General features: G+C 53.5%; 6 protein-coding genes across 6 annotated transcripts; 1 reads left to right on the forward strand and 5 right to left on the reverse strand.

Annotated features, from left to right (window-relative positions):
• Positions 1 to 41: 41 nt before the first annotated feature.
• On the reverse strand, positions 42 to 272 carry MAA_11340 (lipase/thioesterase family protein; the record flags this gene model as incomplete). The annotated part of the gene is made up of 1 exon (XM_011413328.1): positions 42 to 272. One exon carries the CDS (start codon positions 270 to 272, stop codon positions 42 to 44), a length of 231 nt encoding a protein of 76 aa, XP_011411630.1.
• Positions 273 to 1,369: 1,097 nt separating this feature from the next.
• Positions 1,370 to 2,311, reverse strand: MAA_06432 (Carbohydrate binding family 6; the record flags this gene model as incomplete). Its single annotated transcript, XM_007824430.1, has 1 exon — positions 1,370 to 2,311. One exon carries the CDS (start codon positions 2,309 to 2,311, stop codon positions 1,370 to 1,372), a length of 942 nt encoding a protein of 313 aa, XP_007822621.1.
• A 1,202-nt stretch (positions 2,312 to 3,513) lies between these two features.
• Positions 3,514 to 4,725, reverse strand: MAA_06431 (Sporulation/nuclear morphology, Spo7; the record flags this gene model as incomplete). Its single annotated transcript, XM_007824429.1, has 1 exon — positions 3,514 to 4,725. The coding sequence occupies one exon, from the start codon at positions 4,723 to 4,725 to the stop codon at positions 3,514 to 3,516; it is 1,212 nt and encodes a 403-aa protein (XP_007822620.1).
• Positions 4,726 to 5,799: 1,074 nt separating this feature from the next.
• MAA_06430 (uncharacterized protein) lies at positions 5,800 to 7,281 on the forward strand (the record flags this gene model as incomplete). Its single annotated transcript, XM_007824428.1, has 2 exons — positions 5,800 to 5,907; positions 5,971 to 7,281. The coding sequence occupies 2 exons, from the start codon at positions 5,800 to 5,802 to the stop codon at positions 7,279 to 7,281; spliced, it is 1,419 nt and encodes a 472-aa protein (XP_007822619.1).
• A 516-nt stretch (positions 7,282 to 7,797) lies between these two features.
• MAA_06429 (DUF221 domain protein) lies at positions 7,798 to 11,586 on the reverse strand (the record flags this gene model as incomplete). Its single annotated transcript, XM_007824427.2, has 2 exons — positions 7,798 to 11,269; positions 11,339 to 11,586. 2 exons carry the CDS (start codon positions 11,584 to 11,586, stop codon positions 7,798 to 7,800), a joined length of 3,720 nt encoding a protein of 1,239 aa, XP_007822618.2.
• Positions 11,587 to 14,757: 3,171 nt separating this feature from the next.
• Positions 14,758 to 15,129, reverse strand: MAA_06428 (uncharacterized protein; the record flags this gene model as incomplete). Its single annotated transcript, XM_007824426.1, has 1 exon — positions 14,758 to 15,129. The coding sequence occupies one exon, from the start codon at positions 15,127 to 15,129 to the stop codon at positions 14,758 to 14,760; it is 372 nt and encodes a 123-aa protein (XP_007822617.1).
• Positions 15,130 to 15,219: the final 90 nt, after the last annotated feature.

A 15,219-nucleotide genomic window follows, 5' to 3' on the forward strand; every position in this document is an offset into this window, starting at 1 on the left:
GTAGTACATCTCGCCGGCGGCATCACCAAACCCATGGTCCCTCAGCACTCCTGGTCCTCGGCCAAGGCCAGCATGGACGTGTTGGTAGCCGTGGCGATGACGGCGTAAAGGCCCAGTCCATGACCTCGACCGCATACCCATCGATTGCCCCGGTACGCCTCGTCAACGACGACTCCGGCGTCGCCGCCGCGGACTTTGCCGGCATCCCTCCCCCAGCAGCTCAATGACCCTGTCAGCGTGCTCGCTTGTGAACACCCAGCAGTGAGCACCATGGTCACCATCCCCGGCCCGCTGGCGACCAGCACCGCACCGCACCATCATCAGGTCCATCAGGCACGGCCGCGGAGTCTCGCTGCGGCGGCAATCAGCTCCTCTGACCGCGACACGGAAGGCGGTCAAAATGGCCGTAGTGCCTAGGCGCATCGCGCGGCTCGATGGTGCGCAGTGCAAGGGGCAGCGTCCGCGACTCGATGCGCTCGTAGAGGTGCTGCGCCTGCATTGTTTCAGAAGGCTCTCGTATGTATATACATACATACATAGGCTTCTCTGCGGGATCTGGACGCTCGTCTTGCGGCCGGGACGCAGGGATGTTTCTTGCGTCCGTGTCGGGTCTCGGGTGGGATGTTCCCATTGACCGAGCGCTTTAAAAATAAAAATACTCCGTAGAGCGAAGGGGGAGCTTTGTTGGCGATTTGTGTCAGAATTCATGCGCTAACACGAGTCTACAATTCTCCGTTGGTTTCAGACGGAGGGTGGGGGATGCGCAGGCCTGCTCGGTAAGCGGGATATTGGGATATAACTGGGGTGCCGGCATGGAAGTCGGGGTACTCCGTAGTAGGGACAGGATTTTCCCTTCTGTTCTTTTCAATCCCCATTATCATATGGCGTGAGCGGCATTGCGTCTGTGTTTCAAGTGTACATGTGCTCCGTATGGTGACGCGGACGCTGTTGAAGTAACTGCCTGAATAGGCAATAGCCACGACGGCTCTGCGTCTGATTGGCTGGTTTGTGAGTCGCAGAGTCGGCTGTGTGCAAGTCATTTGCGCATGAATGATTGTCATGTACAACGGAGGCTAGCTGGAAGATGGGGCGTCGATGGACGGATTTTTGCAGACTTTCTTGAGTCTGTAAAAGATGTCATTCGGAATTCCGACAACGAAGGCCCGTGTGTGGTGCGGGATGGGCTTGATGCTGAGCGGACGACAAGACATGCCATGGCTGGCCTTGATCATGAAATAATGAATTAATATTACAAAGTCTTTTTCTAAAGCGTGATCAGATAATTACGGCCCCTTTTACTCGTCACGCGACAACCTCGGAATCAAAATACCCCCGTCCGCGCTTTAAACACTTGCCATCACGATCACCATCACCACCCTCCCTCCAAGTAAACAGCCACATAATCAACCTCCATGCTTGCGCCGTCGCCATCAAGAGTGTCGTACGTGGGCGTCGTGATGCCCGAGACACCGTTGGGAAACCCGCCGCCAACAGCAACATTCAACAGGATCATCTTGCTATTCGCGGCCATGGCGTGCCACGCACCGGCATCACGCACATCGTCCTCCCACAGCGTCCACTGCAGACCCTCATCCACGTACCAGCTCATCGACTCCTCGCCGTCGCCCGACCGGTCCACCTCCCACGCAATCGTGTGCCAGACCCCGCGCTCAAAAGGCTCGGTAACGTGGCCAAGGCCATTGGGCTCGTTGCACACGCCGCCCGGGTTCGTGCCGCAGTGGGCGACGTGCCAGATCTTGCGGAGGCCGTTGACGCTCTCGAGAATGTCAATCTCCCCCACGGCCGGCCAGTTCTGGTAGTTGCCGCGGTACTCGGAGCCCAGGGTCCAGAACGCGGGCCAGATGCCGAGCGACCTGCCCTCGGGGTTGTCGCCCAGCTTGATCCGGGCCTCGACGCGGAGGCGCTCGCCGCGCGCGCAGGCAAAGTCCCAGTCGGCTGTGGTCTCGATGCGCGACGAGGTCCACGAGTTGCCGTGGCCGCGGACGGGCGTAATCTTGAGCGTGCCGTCGGCCGTGATGCGGATGTTCTGCCAGTCGTCCGTGTACGTCTCGATCTCGCCGGTGCCCCATTGCGCGGGCCCCCCGTCGTACCGCGTGCCCAGGTCGATGGTCCATCTCGACGCGTCGGGCAGCGAGTCCTCGTCCCCGGTGAAGTCGTCGTAGAAGATGCAGTTCGAGAATCCCGCGGGGGTGTTGTGGGCGGCTTTGGCAACACGGCCGTGTGGCGCCTGGCCCGCGCTCAAGGCGAGCTGTGCGAATATCGCCATGATAGAAGCGGCGTGGCCCAACATGACGACCAATGTGTGTGAAGAAGCGTGGAAAAGAGCGACTAGGTGAGCGCGTGTGCAAATTCAAACAAAGAGGCGTTGATGGCGGAATACATCAAGGCCAGCGGCCAGGTGTTCAAATACTTTTGTAGTTGCGCCATGGGAGACTTTGGAATGCGAGGTTCAAGCCCTTGACAATCAAGTATTCCAACAACACCAACAACATCGCCGATATGCGTCCATTCCGTCTGGCCCCCTTTCATCACCATGCCGTCCAACCTTATTTCCATCCAAGTATAGCCAGCCGAGACTCTGATTGGCCACAAGGGCTCCGAATTGGCCAAAAACATGGCGCCCGGGCGGTATGGGCTTGTCTTGTCTTGCTGGCTCGCTGTCAAGCTTGTTCCCGTCCGCACATGGGATGTACTAGTAGTAGTAGACTGGCAATGGTCCGTCTGATTGGTCCGCTGGTAGTCCGTTGATGATATTAGTGCGAGACATGGCGGGAGACGACGATGCGCCTTGCATGTCCGTTCGAGGATTGGCGTGTCTGAGGTGCTGAAATGTCATGTGCAAGCCTTCAATGTCGGACGCTGTTGCTGTGACACCTGCAACCAGACGCAATTGTGTTGATTCACCTGCGAACGCGAATTCAGCCTCGTACGCGTGACTCTGTACAACCGCATCCACAAGTCTCCCCTGTTGCCAAAGAGACAAATCTCTCGTGGGACTCTCATGCGTAATTTTGGCTTGTACGACATGCAGAGAGGAGCCTCTCGAGTCTCTGGTCAAGATTGCTCCGCCATGTCGTGATCCGGGTGAATCAGCTTTCCGAGACACAGTTCAACAAAAGAGTACGTGCTTCGTAGTAGTATTGCAATCGGTGGGGGACGGCTCACCTGAGTAATATCCCCGGTATCGAATACAAACTGCCTATGTTGAATTAGAGCCCCATTGTGCCGACGAGGTCCATCATCTCTCGAAATCCTAGCCACGATGGATGCGACGCAGGGATATCAACAGATTGCCAGGTGAATTCTCCGGCGTGAACAAGCATAAGCACAATGGCAAACAGCAAAAGTCAAATGACATATTTCATATTCTTACATCAACATCATGTACAACATATTTCCTATGAACCCATCTTCTCTGGTTCCGGAGAGCTCCTTCCAGACTTTTGTCCCGCACTGCGCAAAACCCGTCCGCTGCCTTCGGTAGAAGAGCCCTCAGTGGAAATGGTGGCCTCCTTTGTCAGGGGTGACGGTGCTTCTGGCGTGACTGAACGGGAATCCGTTCCGGACCGTTTCGACTTGGACATGGAAATAGACGACTGCTTCTTCCGGCGCTTTTCTGACGCAGAGCTGGGACGGCGGCCGAGTTGGCCATCGTCCAAGTCCAATGTGGGTGTTTGACTTCGGGACGAGCTTGTTGACGGACGGCGTACGCTGCCGCCGCGATTCCTTCGCACTTTCTCGCTGCTGGAGTGGCGGGGGGGGGGGCAGAGTCTTGTGTGACTGAGGTTTGCGCTGGGGAGTTTGCCTCCATGGCAGCCACCACAACCAACCGTATGCCTGCTTGGCCATGCTGCGATCATGTCCCTTGACCTTTTTCCGTAACAGTGCGCGTCGCTCGTTTTCCCTCTCCCAATATTCGGTGCGATACAGTTCCCAGTTTTCTCGAAAGGTCGGTGAGAATGGCTTGGGTAGTAGGAGAAGCTTGACGTAGTCACCTCCGGGGGCCAGGTCCTCCTCATGCCCACCTTTTTCCTCGTCGTCGTGTGGAAGCACCAGCATTGGATGGCCCTCGGCAGACAGCTGGAGCTCCCTTTCCGTCTCCCGCAACAGCCAAGGCTCGACATGGCGGTATGACGAGCTTGCCGTGTGCGAAAACAGGCCATACGTCAGGAAGAAACCAATTGTCGACAGAGCCTCGGCCCACCACGGACGGCGTATGATGACAAGCTTGCAGTTGAAGCCACGCAGGCCCCTGTTTGATATTGCGAACCACCGGCGCGGCCAACGGATGCCGCGGTCCCAGATGCCGGTTCCCCAGACCAAAATAGCCGTGATGATGCCGCCCATAAAGCACACCTTCTGAGCACCTTCCAATGCCCAATAGATGGAGCCTCCGACGCCGCGGCCGTCCTCGCGAGGGGCAAAGTACAGCTTGTAGCCAAAGAAGGCGACCCACAGCGTCAGCAGCATCAGGAAGAACGTATGGTGGCGTCTTCTAGCCCGAAGTTCGAGGAATTGGGCTCGCAGGGAAGCCTCGAGAATGAGGAGGTTCAGGTAGACCATGGACGGAGAGCTCGGCGCGTGGTTGAGAGGGTCGCCCTGCTTGCCACCGGCGGGTGCGATGGGGGTCGGGCCGGATGTGGTCTTGATGTTTGCCGCACTGACGGGGGCGCCCTTGACAATGGAATCGATGTCGTCGGCCATGGTTGCGGCGGTTGCGGCAGTCGAGGCAGCACGTCAGCGCGGGAGAGAGCGTGGCTGTGGGAGGAATTGACGATGATTGAGGCTGGATCGCAGCCGATCAGCTGAGGCGATGTGCCATGCGGTCGCAGGGAGATGGGTGTCAACGAGAGGCACGAAATGACCAAGCTTGTGCTGCAGGGCGACGAGGAGGGATGTAGTCGAGTCGATGTGGGATGCAAATGTTGAGGATGGAGCCAGCTGACAGCCCGCACCGAGTATGTGGTGCTCTCGGTTAGTGCAGTCTGGTTAGCGCCGATACGGATCTGCCTTCAACGTTGAATGTTGACAGAGTACTCCGTACACCGCCCGCGCATGTGCAGCAGGTACGCAGGTACACAGGTACGTACCAACCTTGAATGTAGTACTAGTACTCCGTACTATCGCCGCATCGCCAATTGCACCTCCAAGTGCCGCCCACGTTGAAATGGGTTGAAATGGTCGGCACCGTTGTCACTTGAAGGCGTTCAAGCATTTGTCTCGCCAACAAAAAAAACCCAAGCACCCAATCCGTTGTCGTTGCCACCAACTCCGCAGGCAGCCTACGGACTTTTAGTCATACGCAGTAACTACGTAAGTACCTAAGTAGCATCTCAGCCGCAGCCACCACCAGACCGCAAAAATCGGAACAGTCCGCCCGCTAGTGCCCCGGCCGCCTCATCAGGTTTGATGTCATCGGTGTCCGGACTGACCCAAAATCCGAACGCCAAACGCTCAAGCCTGTTAACTCCGCCATTACAAGCGCAAACCGCGTGCCGCACTATCCATCCCCAGGATTGAGCCTTGCACAAGGGGGAAATCCTATTTTCGTCACTTGAAAGGGTGCCTGGGGGCCTTCTTGGATTAAAACCATCCGCCTGCCCCCCCACGCCCAGACCCCAGACGCTCCGGGCAATGCAAGCACTTCTTCGACATCCACACGCTGCCACTGCAGCATTGCAACCTTCACGACTCGCCCTCGCTTCTTCTGCTTCATTTCCATTTTCATCCTCGTCTTTCGACTCTTCCTCGGCATCTGTGTCACACCCGTCTTTCAAAATGTCCAACGTCGAGGTTCCCGACAACCTGAAGCAGCAGAAGCCTGCGCGGGGAGGCCCGCCATCTGTGTACTTTCCTCTGGGTTACAAAGACGCCGCATATCAATGGGTGAGTCTTCTTTGTGCCCGCGCATAGTGACATGCTCGGCTGATCACTGATCATTTTGCGCAGTGGACAAGTGTCACACCTACAATGGCAGAGCGCAACGTCCTCTCTCTTGTTCCTTACCTCAAAGAAGCCGTCGACAGCATCACTTCGACCCCAGCCTCAACCACGGGTACGCCCGATCCCTATGGGACCAGAACATGGCGCCGCTCACTCGTCCAACTCTCCGGCAAGAACCGTGCCCTCAACGAAATCTGTATCGAGCGACAAGGCGAACAAGTCCAAGAGACGCTCGTCATGGTCCACGGATACGGCGCCGGCCTTGGCTTCTTCTACAAGAACTTTGAGCCCATCACCCGCACCCCAGGCCTCAAGCTCTACGCCCTCGACATGCTGGGCATGGGCAACTCGTCAAGACCGCCCTTCAAGATCCACGCCAAGGACAAGGAGGAAAAGGTCAAAGAAGCAGAGAACTGGTTCATCGATGCGCTCGAAGAGTGGCGCCAAGCCCGCAAGATCGAACGCTTCACTCTTCTCGGCCACTCGCTGGGCGGCTACCTCGCCGTTTCCTATGCAATCAAGTACCCGGGACACTTGAAGAAGCTCATCCTCGCATCTCCCGTCGGCATTCCCGAGGACCCATACGCCGTCAACGCCAACCTCCCCGAACCCGAGGAATCAACTCTCCAAAACGAATTCACCCAGGACCAGCAATCCATCACCGAAGGCCGCGGGACGCCCCCCACTCCTCCCAACGGACAGGCAGCAAACGCCCCCAAGCGCCCTCTGCCAAACTGGCTCGTCTGGCTCTGGGACGCCAACATCTCCCCCTTCAGCATCGTCCGCATGGCCGGCCCATTTGGCCCCCGCTTCGTGTCGGGCTGGAGCTCCCGCCGCTTCAACCACCTCCCTCCCGAGGAAGCCCAAGCCCTCCACGACTATTCCTTCTCCATATTCAAGCAAAAGGGCAGCGGCGAGTACGCACTAGCCTACATCCTCGCCCCCGGCGCATACGCCCGCCGCCCCGTCATCAACCGCATCCACCAGGTCGGCCGCCAGCCCATCCCCCAGGCGGACGGCAGCACCGGGGCCCTCAAGGAGACCGGCATCCCCATCGTCTTCATGTACGGCGAAAACGACTGGATGGACGTGGCAGGGGGCCTGGCAGCAGAGGAGAAGCTGAAGGAGGCCAAGGTCCGCGCCCTTCTCCACGGAACAGACGACGAGAAGCGCAACGAGAACGGGAGCGTAAAAGTCGTCATCATTCCCAAGGCTGGCCATCATTTGTATCTTGATAATCCCGACGATTTCAATCGTCTGTTAACAGAGGAGATTGAGGAGACCAGGGCTGCTGGGAAGAAGCGGCCCGTGCTATAGACAAGATGGGAATAGCGACTGGGATAGGCATCGTCTGGGGGGAGCTTGATACGGAATGATAAATTCTCGAGTTCTTTTCTGGAGTATAGACTCATTGGGATTGTCGGCATTAGCATGGCGTTTGGGTAAATTTACATAATATAGACTAGACATTACATCACCTAACAAATACACATAAATCGACATGAACACATCATCCCTTTTTTTTCAAACCCGAGTTTCACTTGCGACAACAGTTTCTTTCATATAATTTTTTCAATTTGTGTGCGGGTATCCAATATACTAGGATTCAGGATATGTGGGCAAATCCCCTCTGGTACAGACAAAAATGTGCACGCTATGCAATGTATGGTATACAAACAAACCGCCCATGTCCCCTTTCTTCCCTTTTTTTTTTATTCCCCCAAAGATGTTTTACCCTTCACCCCTTCGGAGTAATGAGTCGTTCCCGGTACTGGTTCAAGGCCGCCAGGGCGTCTCTTCAGACCATGTCACCCTCCGCGCTCTGCGCTCGCATTACAAGGTTATAAGATCGACTTCTGAGAAGTCGGGGGGATTCTTCCCGAACACAACACGTACTTTACTGTCAAGCGCTGTTCCTTCATTACTGATCCAAATATGCTTGCTGAAAGCGTTTGTGCGCCGAATTTCGTCGTCGCTCACCCCCAAGTCATCTCGTGGTATCCAGAGTGTAGGTCTTCGAGCTCGCAGAGCATAGTGTAAAAATGCATGTCGCGTCAACGCATCTCTTTCTTCCGGAGTCAAATCCTCAATGTCATCTGGGATGCCACCGTAGAGAGCATCACCCATGGTGAGCTGTGCGTCGAGATCCTTCTTACGTTGGCTTCGGCGATATTGTGCAGCCCGAGTGTTGTCCGTCAAGTTCTTCAGCTTGCGAAGCTGATTGCCACCACCCATGGCCCATGTGCCGACCTGTTTGCCTCCGGCTCTAGCCCAAGTCCCAACTTGTTTGACGGGTCTGAAACGCTTATTCAAGCCATCTGTCTGACCTGCGTCCAAATTCTGGAGCTCAATATTCTCGTCGGTGTCCGGGACCTGGGTTACTTTCTCTCCGAGATTAGCCCGCCCCCCTTCTTCATCTTCCTGTAGCAATCCAAAACGAACATCTTGAGCTCGTTGAAAGGCTTCATCTCGAATTACAGCGTCGTCCTCAAGCGTAAGTGGAAGATATCGGAATAGAGGCGAGAAAGACTTATTGAGCGCAACTTGATACACTAATGTGAGAATGAAGACGACAATCATAATAACGCCATGCGGTGTGCATACGTTGCGGCGTTTTTCGTCCGTAACAATAAAAAACAATCCAGCCAGGCAGAGTTCCATAAAGTATATACCAGTAAATGTTTGGTTGATTGCTCGAGGATATAGGACTCCGCCAGTGTCAGTGCCCGATCGGTTGACATAGAGCATGGCATATCTCTGAGCCAGCCAGAGCAGACCGAACGTTATGACTGCAAAGATGGAGATGAGAGGCGCAATAATACAGTATATCAACCCAATGCAGGCGAAGTTGGTATACACGGGGAAGAAAGAACCCCAGTTGACCTGGTTGAGCGAGGTATTCCGTGCCCACTTCTGTCTGGCAGTGCTGTCCCTCATCGGCGCCATGATATACCACATGAACAAAGTCATGACTTGCAACAAGGTGCCGGAACTCGTAGACAGAGCCTGGAGAACCATGTAAGAAAAGAAGTAAATGGCAGCGGATGGCAAATTCTGGGCCAGGAGATTAAGGACGGCGTCAACACTGGACAGCTCCTTGACACTGTTGACAATCTCGCCAAGCGACCTGAAAAAGAACGACGCAATCGAAACGACGAGGAAGACTTGTACGAAGAGGAAAGCAAAGTAGTACATCTGTACGAACTCTGTCTTCTGTGACCCTGTCTTTGCACCCTTCAAGCCTGCCAAGAAACCGAAAATTAACACAGCCAAGAGGAGTAAAATCGATAAGACAGTAGCGGGCAAGACACCAGCAATTGCTTTGATGAGAGTTCCCAGTTTTTTATTCCGTTCAAGGTTTGATAGCCATCCGTTAGGTGTAATGAAAGCATCGACTTGACCTATGGCAGCAGTCCAGGCCACAAGAATGGCCCATAATACAAACATAGCGACAACGATTATCACAACTATGATTGAACGAACCCACTGCTGCCACCAGTTGATTGCCATGTTCTCCCAGACAACGTCGCGAGGCGAAATCTCAATGGCTCGTGGTGACATGTGCTTTGGTAAGTGGTGAGCAATGCTTTGACATGCCATGTGCGCGGCAATCTGATGATTGAACTGAATAAAAGCAGAACCCATCGATGGGAACCTTTCGGGATGCTTTTGATCTTCCTCAATTTCCAAGTTCAGTCGAGCAAGCTCCTGACGGCACCAATAAATCGTGTCCACCTTTTTGGTGGCAAGTGGCATTCCAAACATCCAATTTAACCCAAACAAAGGAAGATGATGAGTTGGGCGGTCACGTCTTTTAATATATTTCGCCCACTCGGCATCTGTCTCCATGTCTGATTTATACTGGCATTCGTAAGCGTCCTCGTATTTGAATGGTTCTTCTTTTGGGCCCATGAATGGAATATAATGTTTGAAAGATTGCCAGCCAGACTCCTCGGTGGCAGACGCGCATTCCGAAGTGCCATGCGGTTCTGGAAATGCAAACCCGCCCTGAGGCGCTTTCCAGAACTGCCAGAACCTTGGCTTTGCATTCAAGTATAAGTCGTCAACGTTGTCAACTTTGCGGACAGAATTTTCCATGCCGTAGCGGTGCCCGGCGCCGTGGGGTGGTTTGATGGCTCTAGACGAACTGGATGTGAGTACTGATCCGTCCAGAGAGCTAGTTCGTGGAGCCTCCAACGACTCTGCCGGAGCCGGAGAAGGAACTCTTTGGTGGGCATGTTCCATGGCAGAGTTCAGATCCATGAACCCGTTTTTCGTGTCCAGTACATCGTTGACACCTCGTCCCGCCTTGCCAGCAACTCCCTTCAGGCCAGCCCCGACATGATGCAGCGGGTTGTGGTGGATCTCGGGCCCCCTAGTGGAATCCTGCAAGGAGGTCTTCTCTTGATCGTGAAGCATAGACTCGCGAATGCCGGCATCGACAGTATGGGGGACGACTTGGTCGTGTCCAGCATCTGTGCCTTCTTCGGTACGAGCTAAACGATTAGCTTCAGCGTCCTCTTCTGCATCTCTAGCAGCTCTCTCTCCTCTAGTCAAGGCTTTTAGATTCAGCTTCCTACGCCTCTTCTTGTCTTCAGCATTTCTCTGCTTCAGTTGTGCCTTTTTGACTGCTTTGATGAGATCTGTCTCGGCAGATTCCAATTGCTTATGAACATTATCCCTGAGGGAGATCTTGTCAAGGAGGGTGGTCAGGTCTCTGTTGATCCAAAGGTTTCTAATGCCCCCCGGCAACACGTCGAACAAGCCTAATAAAGCTTCCTCGGTTAACCATTTTTTCGGAATGCCACTGACAAGAACAGTGGTAGCGGAGGCTCGAAGACGGTGCTCGGGGCTGGCCAGATAATCTTGGCGGATTTTGATGTAAACCCGAAGCTCGAGGAAAAAGACTGTGCAGACCCATATCACCACAAGAATGGCCAGTATAAGATGAGCTGCGTATCGGCTTGTATTTTGCGGAGTGACGTTTCCCCATGCCAATGTGTCGAGACCAGTCGGAACAGCCTTGCTACTGGAGGAATTCCTGGCACTATCTCTGATATCGATTTCTTGACCCAAGCCACCGACGTAATTAATGGGTATCAAAATGGGTAGTACGACAAAGCATATTGGTACGAAAATGACGAGAAGCGTTTTCAGATAGCGAAGAAAAAAATAGGCGTCCAGGCCGCATTTCTTGATGACCTCGCGTTCGTCGTACGTAATCAGTGCTCGAATCATGGATACCAGGGTTCCTGGCGGCGGCTCGGTTCTCTCACGCTCGGGAACGAGGTAAGTCTTTGGCTTGCTGATTTGTTCATGTTCGAATTAATAAACTGAACCGCCAATATTATGGGGGAATGGGAACACAACATACAATATTCTCGCTAGCCTATTTCGTAACAATGCAAACAAGGAAAATTGTGCCGCAAAGATAGCCACAGCTGTTCCAATAGCAGTTAGGAAACTGACTATACCAAGTCCTTGCTGTTGCTGGGGCTTGGAGTTCTCATCCCGAGTAAAGATTGCCACGGGTTGCGACAGAGCGGAGATTGCTTCGGCCAAGGAGCTGGATGGCCAGAAGCTTGACCTAGCATCCACGCTTGCAAGTATATGTGAAGCCATGGGGGAAGACTGATCTGGTTCGGTAGAATGTCGTCGTGAGCAAGGTAAGTAGTCTCATGTCCCTACAGCCTGGCGGGCAAAGAATAGGGTCAACCCCCCAGGCCAGGTGGGTGGATGATGGAGACGGACGGCTAAATAAATGGGGGACAAGTCGAAAGTGATGACTGGAACATAATTTGTGCAAATGAGATAGGTTGGTGGTTGAAGACGTAGAATACAAAGAAACATCTGCAGGGTCACTGGGACAAAAGGGTAAAAGAGCACAACGGAGCGACAGTGAATATTAAACCGGCCTGCCGGCATAAAGAGGGACGAAGGAGTAGTGCGTCATGAACTTGTCTCAAAGTTGGCACACAAACACCAATCGACCGATTTAGGCAAAGGAAGGACCTGGGCTAATGCAAGGAGTGACATCAGAGGCGACTAGCGGGACGGCAAGAGCTACCCACAGACGGGTCAACTGGTGTCTGGTGCACAGCTGGGCAGGTACCACAGGTCAACGATGCTGTAATAGTACTTCAGGCCACAGGCGGTACCTTGGCAAGCTGGGCGACTGGAAGCGCCACTGCTGGTCTGGTAGCCAATCACAGTCGTTCAATGCAGCCCGCGGTGGCACTGAGCAACTGCTCTGGTGTCGGCTCGCCCTGCAAACTCTTCGTCAAGCCGCAGCCACTACTACAACATTGAACCTGTTGACATGTGGCATCAATCCTGTTTTTGCATCGCGCATGGGTGTGCGTGCACAGCCTTTGTTGCAGAATGTGCTGCAGTAAATTACCGATCGTCGAGCCCATCCCTGCGCACCTGGCCCATCCGAACCAAAAAAGATGGATCCTTGGCCCAGTTTGCCAGCCAACAGCCAATATCGAACAGTGAATATCCGCCGGCGACTGTTGGCTCCAGGTTCGTCCTTGGCGGGAACCCAAGCGCTCGTCCTGAACTCAAACAAGGGATGACTGGCGGCAAGCGAAACTAAATAAACCTCCATAGCCCCGCGAATCCATTCATTCATGGGAGGGTCACGACAAAGCGCAACGTGAACACGTTCCCCGAAGCCCCAGTGGAGGGTGCGCGGATGGCCGTGATGATGACGTTTTTAATGTACATGCCACGGCGCTGAGACATCGTCGTGGCCAAAACTTGATTCAAACACATACCGGCCAAGTCAGCCCTACCACGCCTAGCATCAAATGCCCAGCGTTGCCAACTCACCACATGTGCAAGTTCTGCGTGGGACTCCAATCATGTACGTAGCACAGTCCTCGCCGTGATGCGGCCACAAATCGTACCTTTGCGGACATGCCGCTTCCATCAGGGGATTTCATGGTGCACATAGGCAATACGAATGGATGCTTGCATTTGTGCCGGCCTCAAGGTAGCACATTTCGCGTCCCTTTAAACGAGTTTTAGACAAAAGATGTCTGGTCATTTCCATGTCCAAGTATGATGTGCTGCAATAGGGTCACGTAGTAAATCCCACGTATGTGCGCTCATCATCGGTTACTTTCAAAGTGAAGAACCCAACAGTTCCACTGAAATCAAGTCCCTGTAAAATGGATATGATCCTATGTATGTAGTTCCTGGACATGTTTGGACATGTTTTGCAAATTCCGTGTAGTTGTAACGCTATGACTCAGAGTGATCCGTAGCCAGTTCTTCAGTCTCATCCATGGAGACATTATTTCACGATCGCTGCTTGTAAACCTTCTGATGTATATGATTCGATATCAGGTTGCACAGCCTGGAGCGGCGTCTTACAACATTCATCCTTGACTGCAGATTTCATTCACGCAAACTGCCTCTGCAACCTCCAGAGCAGTGAGTTTTGCAGTGACATAACTTTGAGCCGAGCGAGACTAAACGAAGCTCGTGGCTTGAAATGTATGAGCCTGGTCTCGGGCTATGGGAGCGATGCTGAAGCAGTGCTGGATGTTCGTTTTTGGTCATCAGGGATGAAGCCAAGTCGCCAAAGCATAAATAAGCGACATTTTGACCACCTACAGGTCACGTGCGGCCTCAATAACCCAGATCGACCTCATACGCTTCTACTGGAAGGTAGCTATATGTGCGCTCAAAAGCTTCCGTGGCATTGGACAGCTACCATGTCCTGCAGAGAGTTCGAGAACCCAATACCAGCCGTCGCACAATCGCAAAGGTAGTACAACTATCGCTTATCGACTCTGCATACCAGCACGCAAAATCTTGGTGTGACGACGCATCTTGTCCGCCCGTTTCTCCTACTATTCACAACGGGAGCCGTCTCTTCTCTCGGTGTCAAAGAAGAGGCCGGCCACCTCATCTGCCATGTCCTGTAAATACCATGCTCATCTATACTGAAGAGCCTGGGCAATGAGATACATAGTAGATACATCAAGTCAGTATATACAGAAGATCGGTCGACCTGCAAGAGTCTACTGCAGTTGCAACACGCGACATTCAGGCCCCTTTGTTGTTGCAAACGGCAACAATCAAATACTAACCAAGCGCACAGATACTCAGTACAATGATGCATAGACCCTTATGCTTCGTGCGACAAAGAAATTCCCTGAGAACGCCTGTCCCTACCAAGCAAGCGAGTTACTACTAGTATTGCCCGCCCTGTGCTTGAGAGCTCGAGGCGAGAGATCCAGCACACCTTGCTCGCACTACTCGTCAGTGCACACGACGAAAACGAGTCACGGGACGTCTACCGTAGGTTGCAAAAGATAAGTAGGTATATCAAAGGTAAAAGATAATTCACGTCTGCAAAGCTGCGCAGGAATGCGCAAAAATGCATTTGCTAATAATTCGTACGACGACAAACCAAACGATGCCTCGACGGTGCGCTCTATGCCCAACACCAACGCCAATAAAAAAATAATGTGCGTACCAATATCCAGCGCTCCTCCTTGCAGGTCAGGTCCCGTTGCTACACTCCAAAAACCATGTATACCACGCACCACAATCAGCATCACGTTTGAATGCCTTCAAACGATCAGCTCGGCAGATCAGCAGGTTAGGCTGCAAGTAGACCTCCCGACAGGTAATAAAGGAGCGATTATGATCCCAGGTCCTTTCTTCCTTTTTGGCAAATTTTCTCTAGTGTACTCGCAATTGCGAGACCGCAAAGCCCGGTATTCGGCTGAAAACTCCCCTTTTCTCTTTCGCTCGGCCATGTGAGCAACGTGTCGGTTAGAAAAGGCAGTCCAGGCAGCAGCAGCATGCCAACCCTGCTAATAAACCAGTCATGATACCAGACGATTTGTCTTGTCTTTGTTGAGGCTGATAGGTCTGATAGGGTTGGTAACCCGGCTGGAACTGTCCCTGTGGGGGTCCATATTGTCCAGGGGGGTACTGTCCTTGCTGTTGATTGTAATAGCCCATCTGAGGACCGGGTTGGTAGTATGGCTGCTGCTGCTGCTGTTGTTGTTGATAATATGGCTGCTGGTAGCCGCGCTGCTGATCATCTGGGAATGGCGCAGGACCGCCGCCGTAGGAAGGCTTCGGGGCCACGGGTGGAGGAGCACCGCCATACGGGGGAGGCTCTTCGACCTTGCTGCTCATGTCGATGGTATTCAATGACTGTCGCAATGGAGGGGTTCGAGTGCAGGTTTCGGGGGCGATTATCGGTAGGTTGGGTACAGAGGAATTGTT

Source organism: Metarhizium robertsii, assembly GCF_000187425.2.
Source record: "Metarhizium robertsii ARSEF 23 chromosome Unknown MAA_Scf_6, whole genome shotgun sequence".
Lineage (NCBI taxonomy): Eukaryota > Fungi > Ascomycota > Sordariomycetes > Hypocreales > Clavicipitaceae > Metarhizium > Metarhizium robertsii.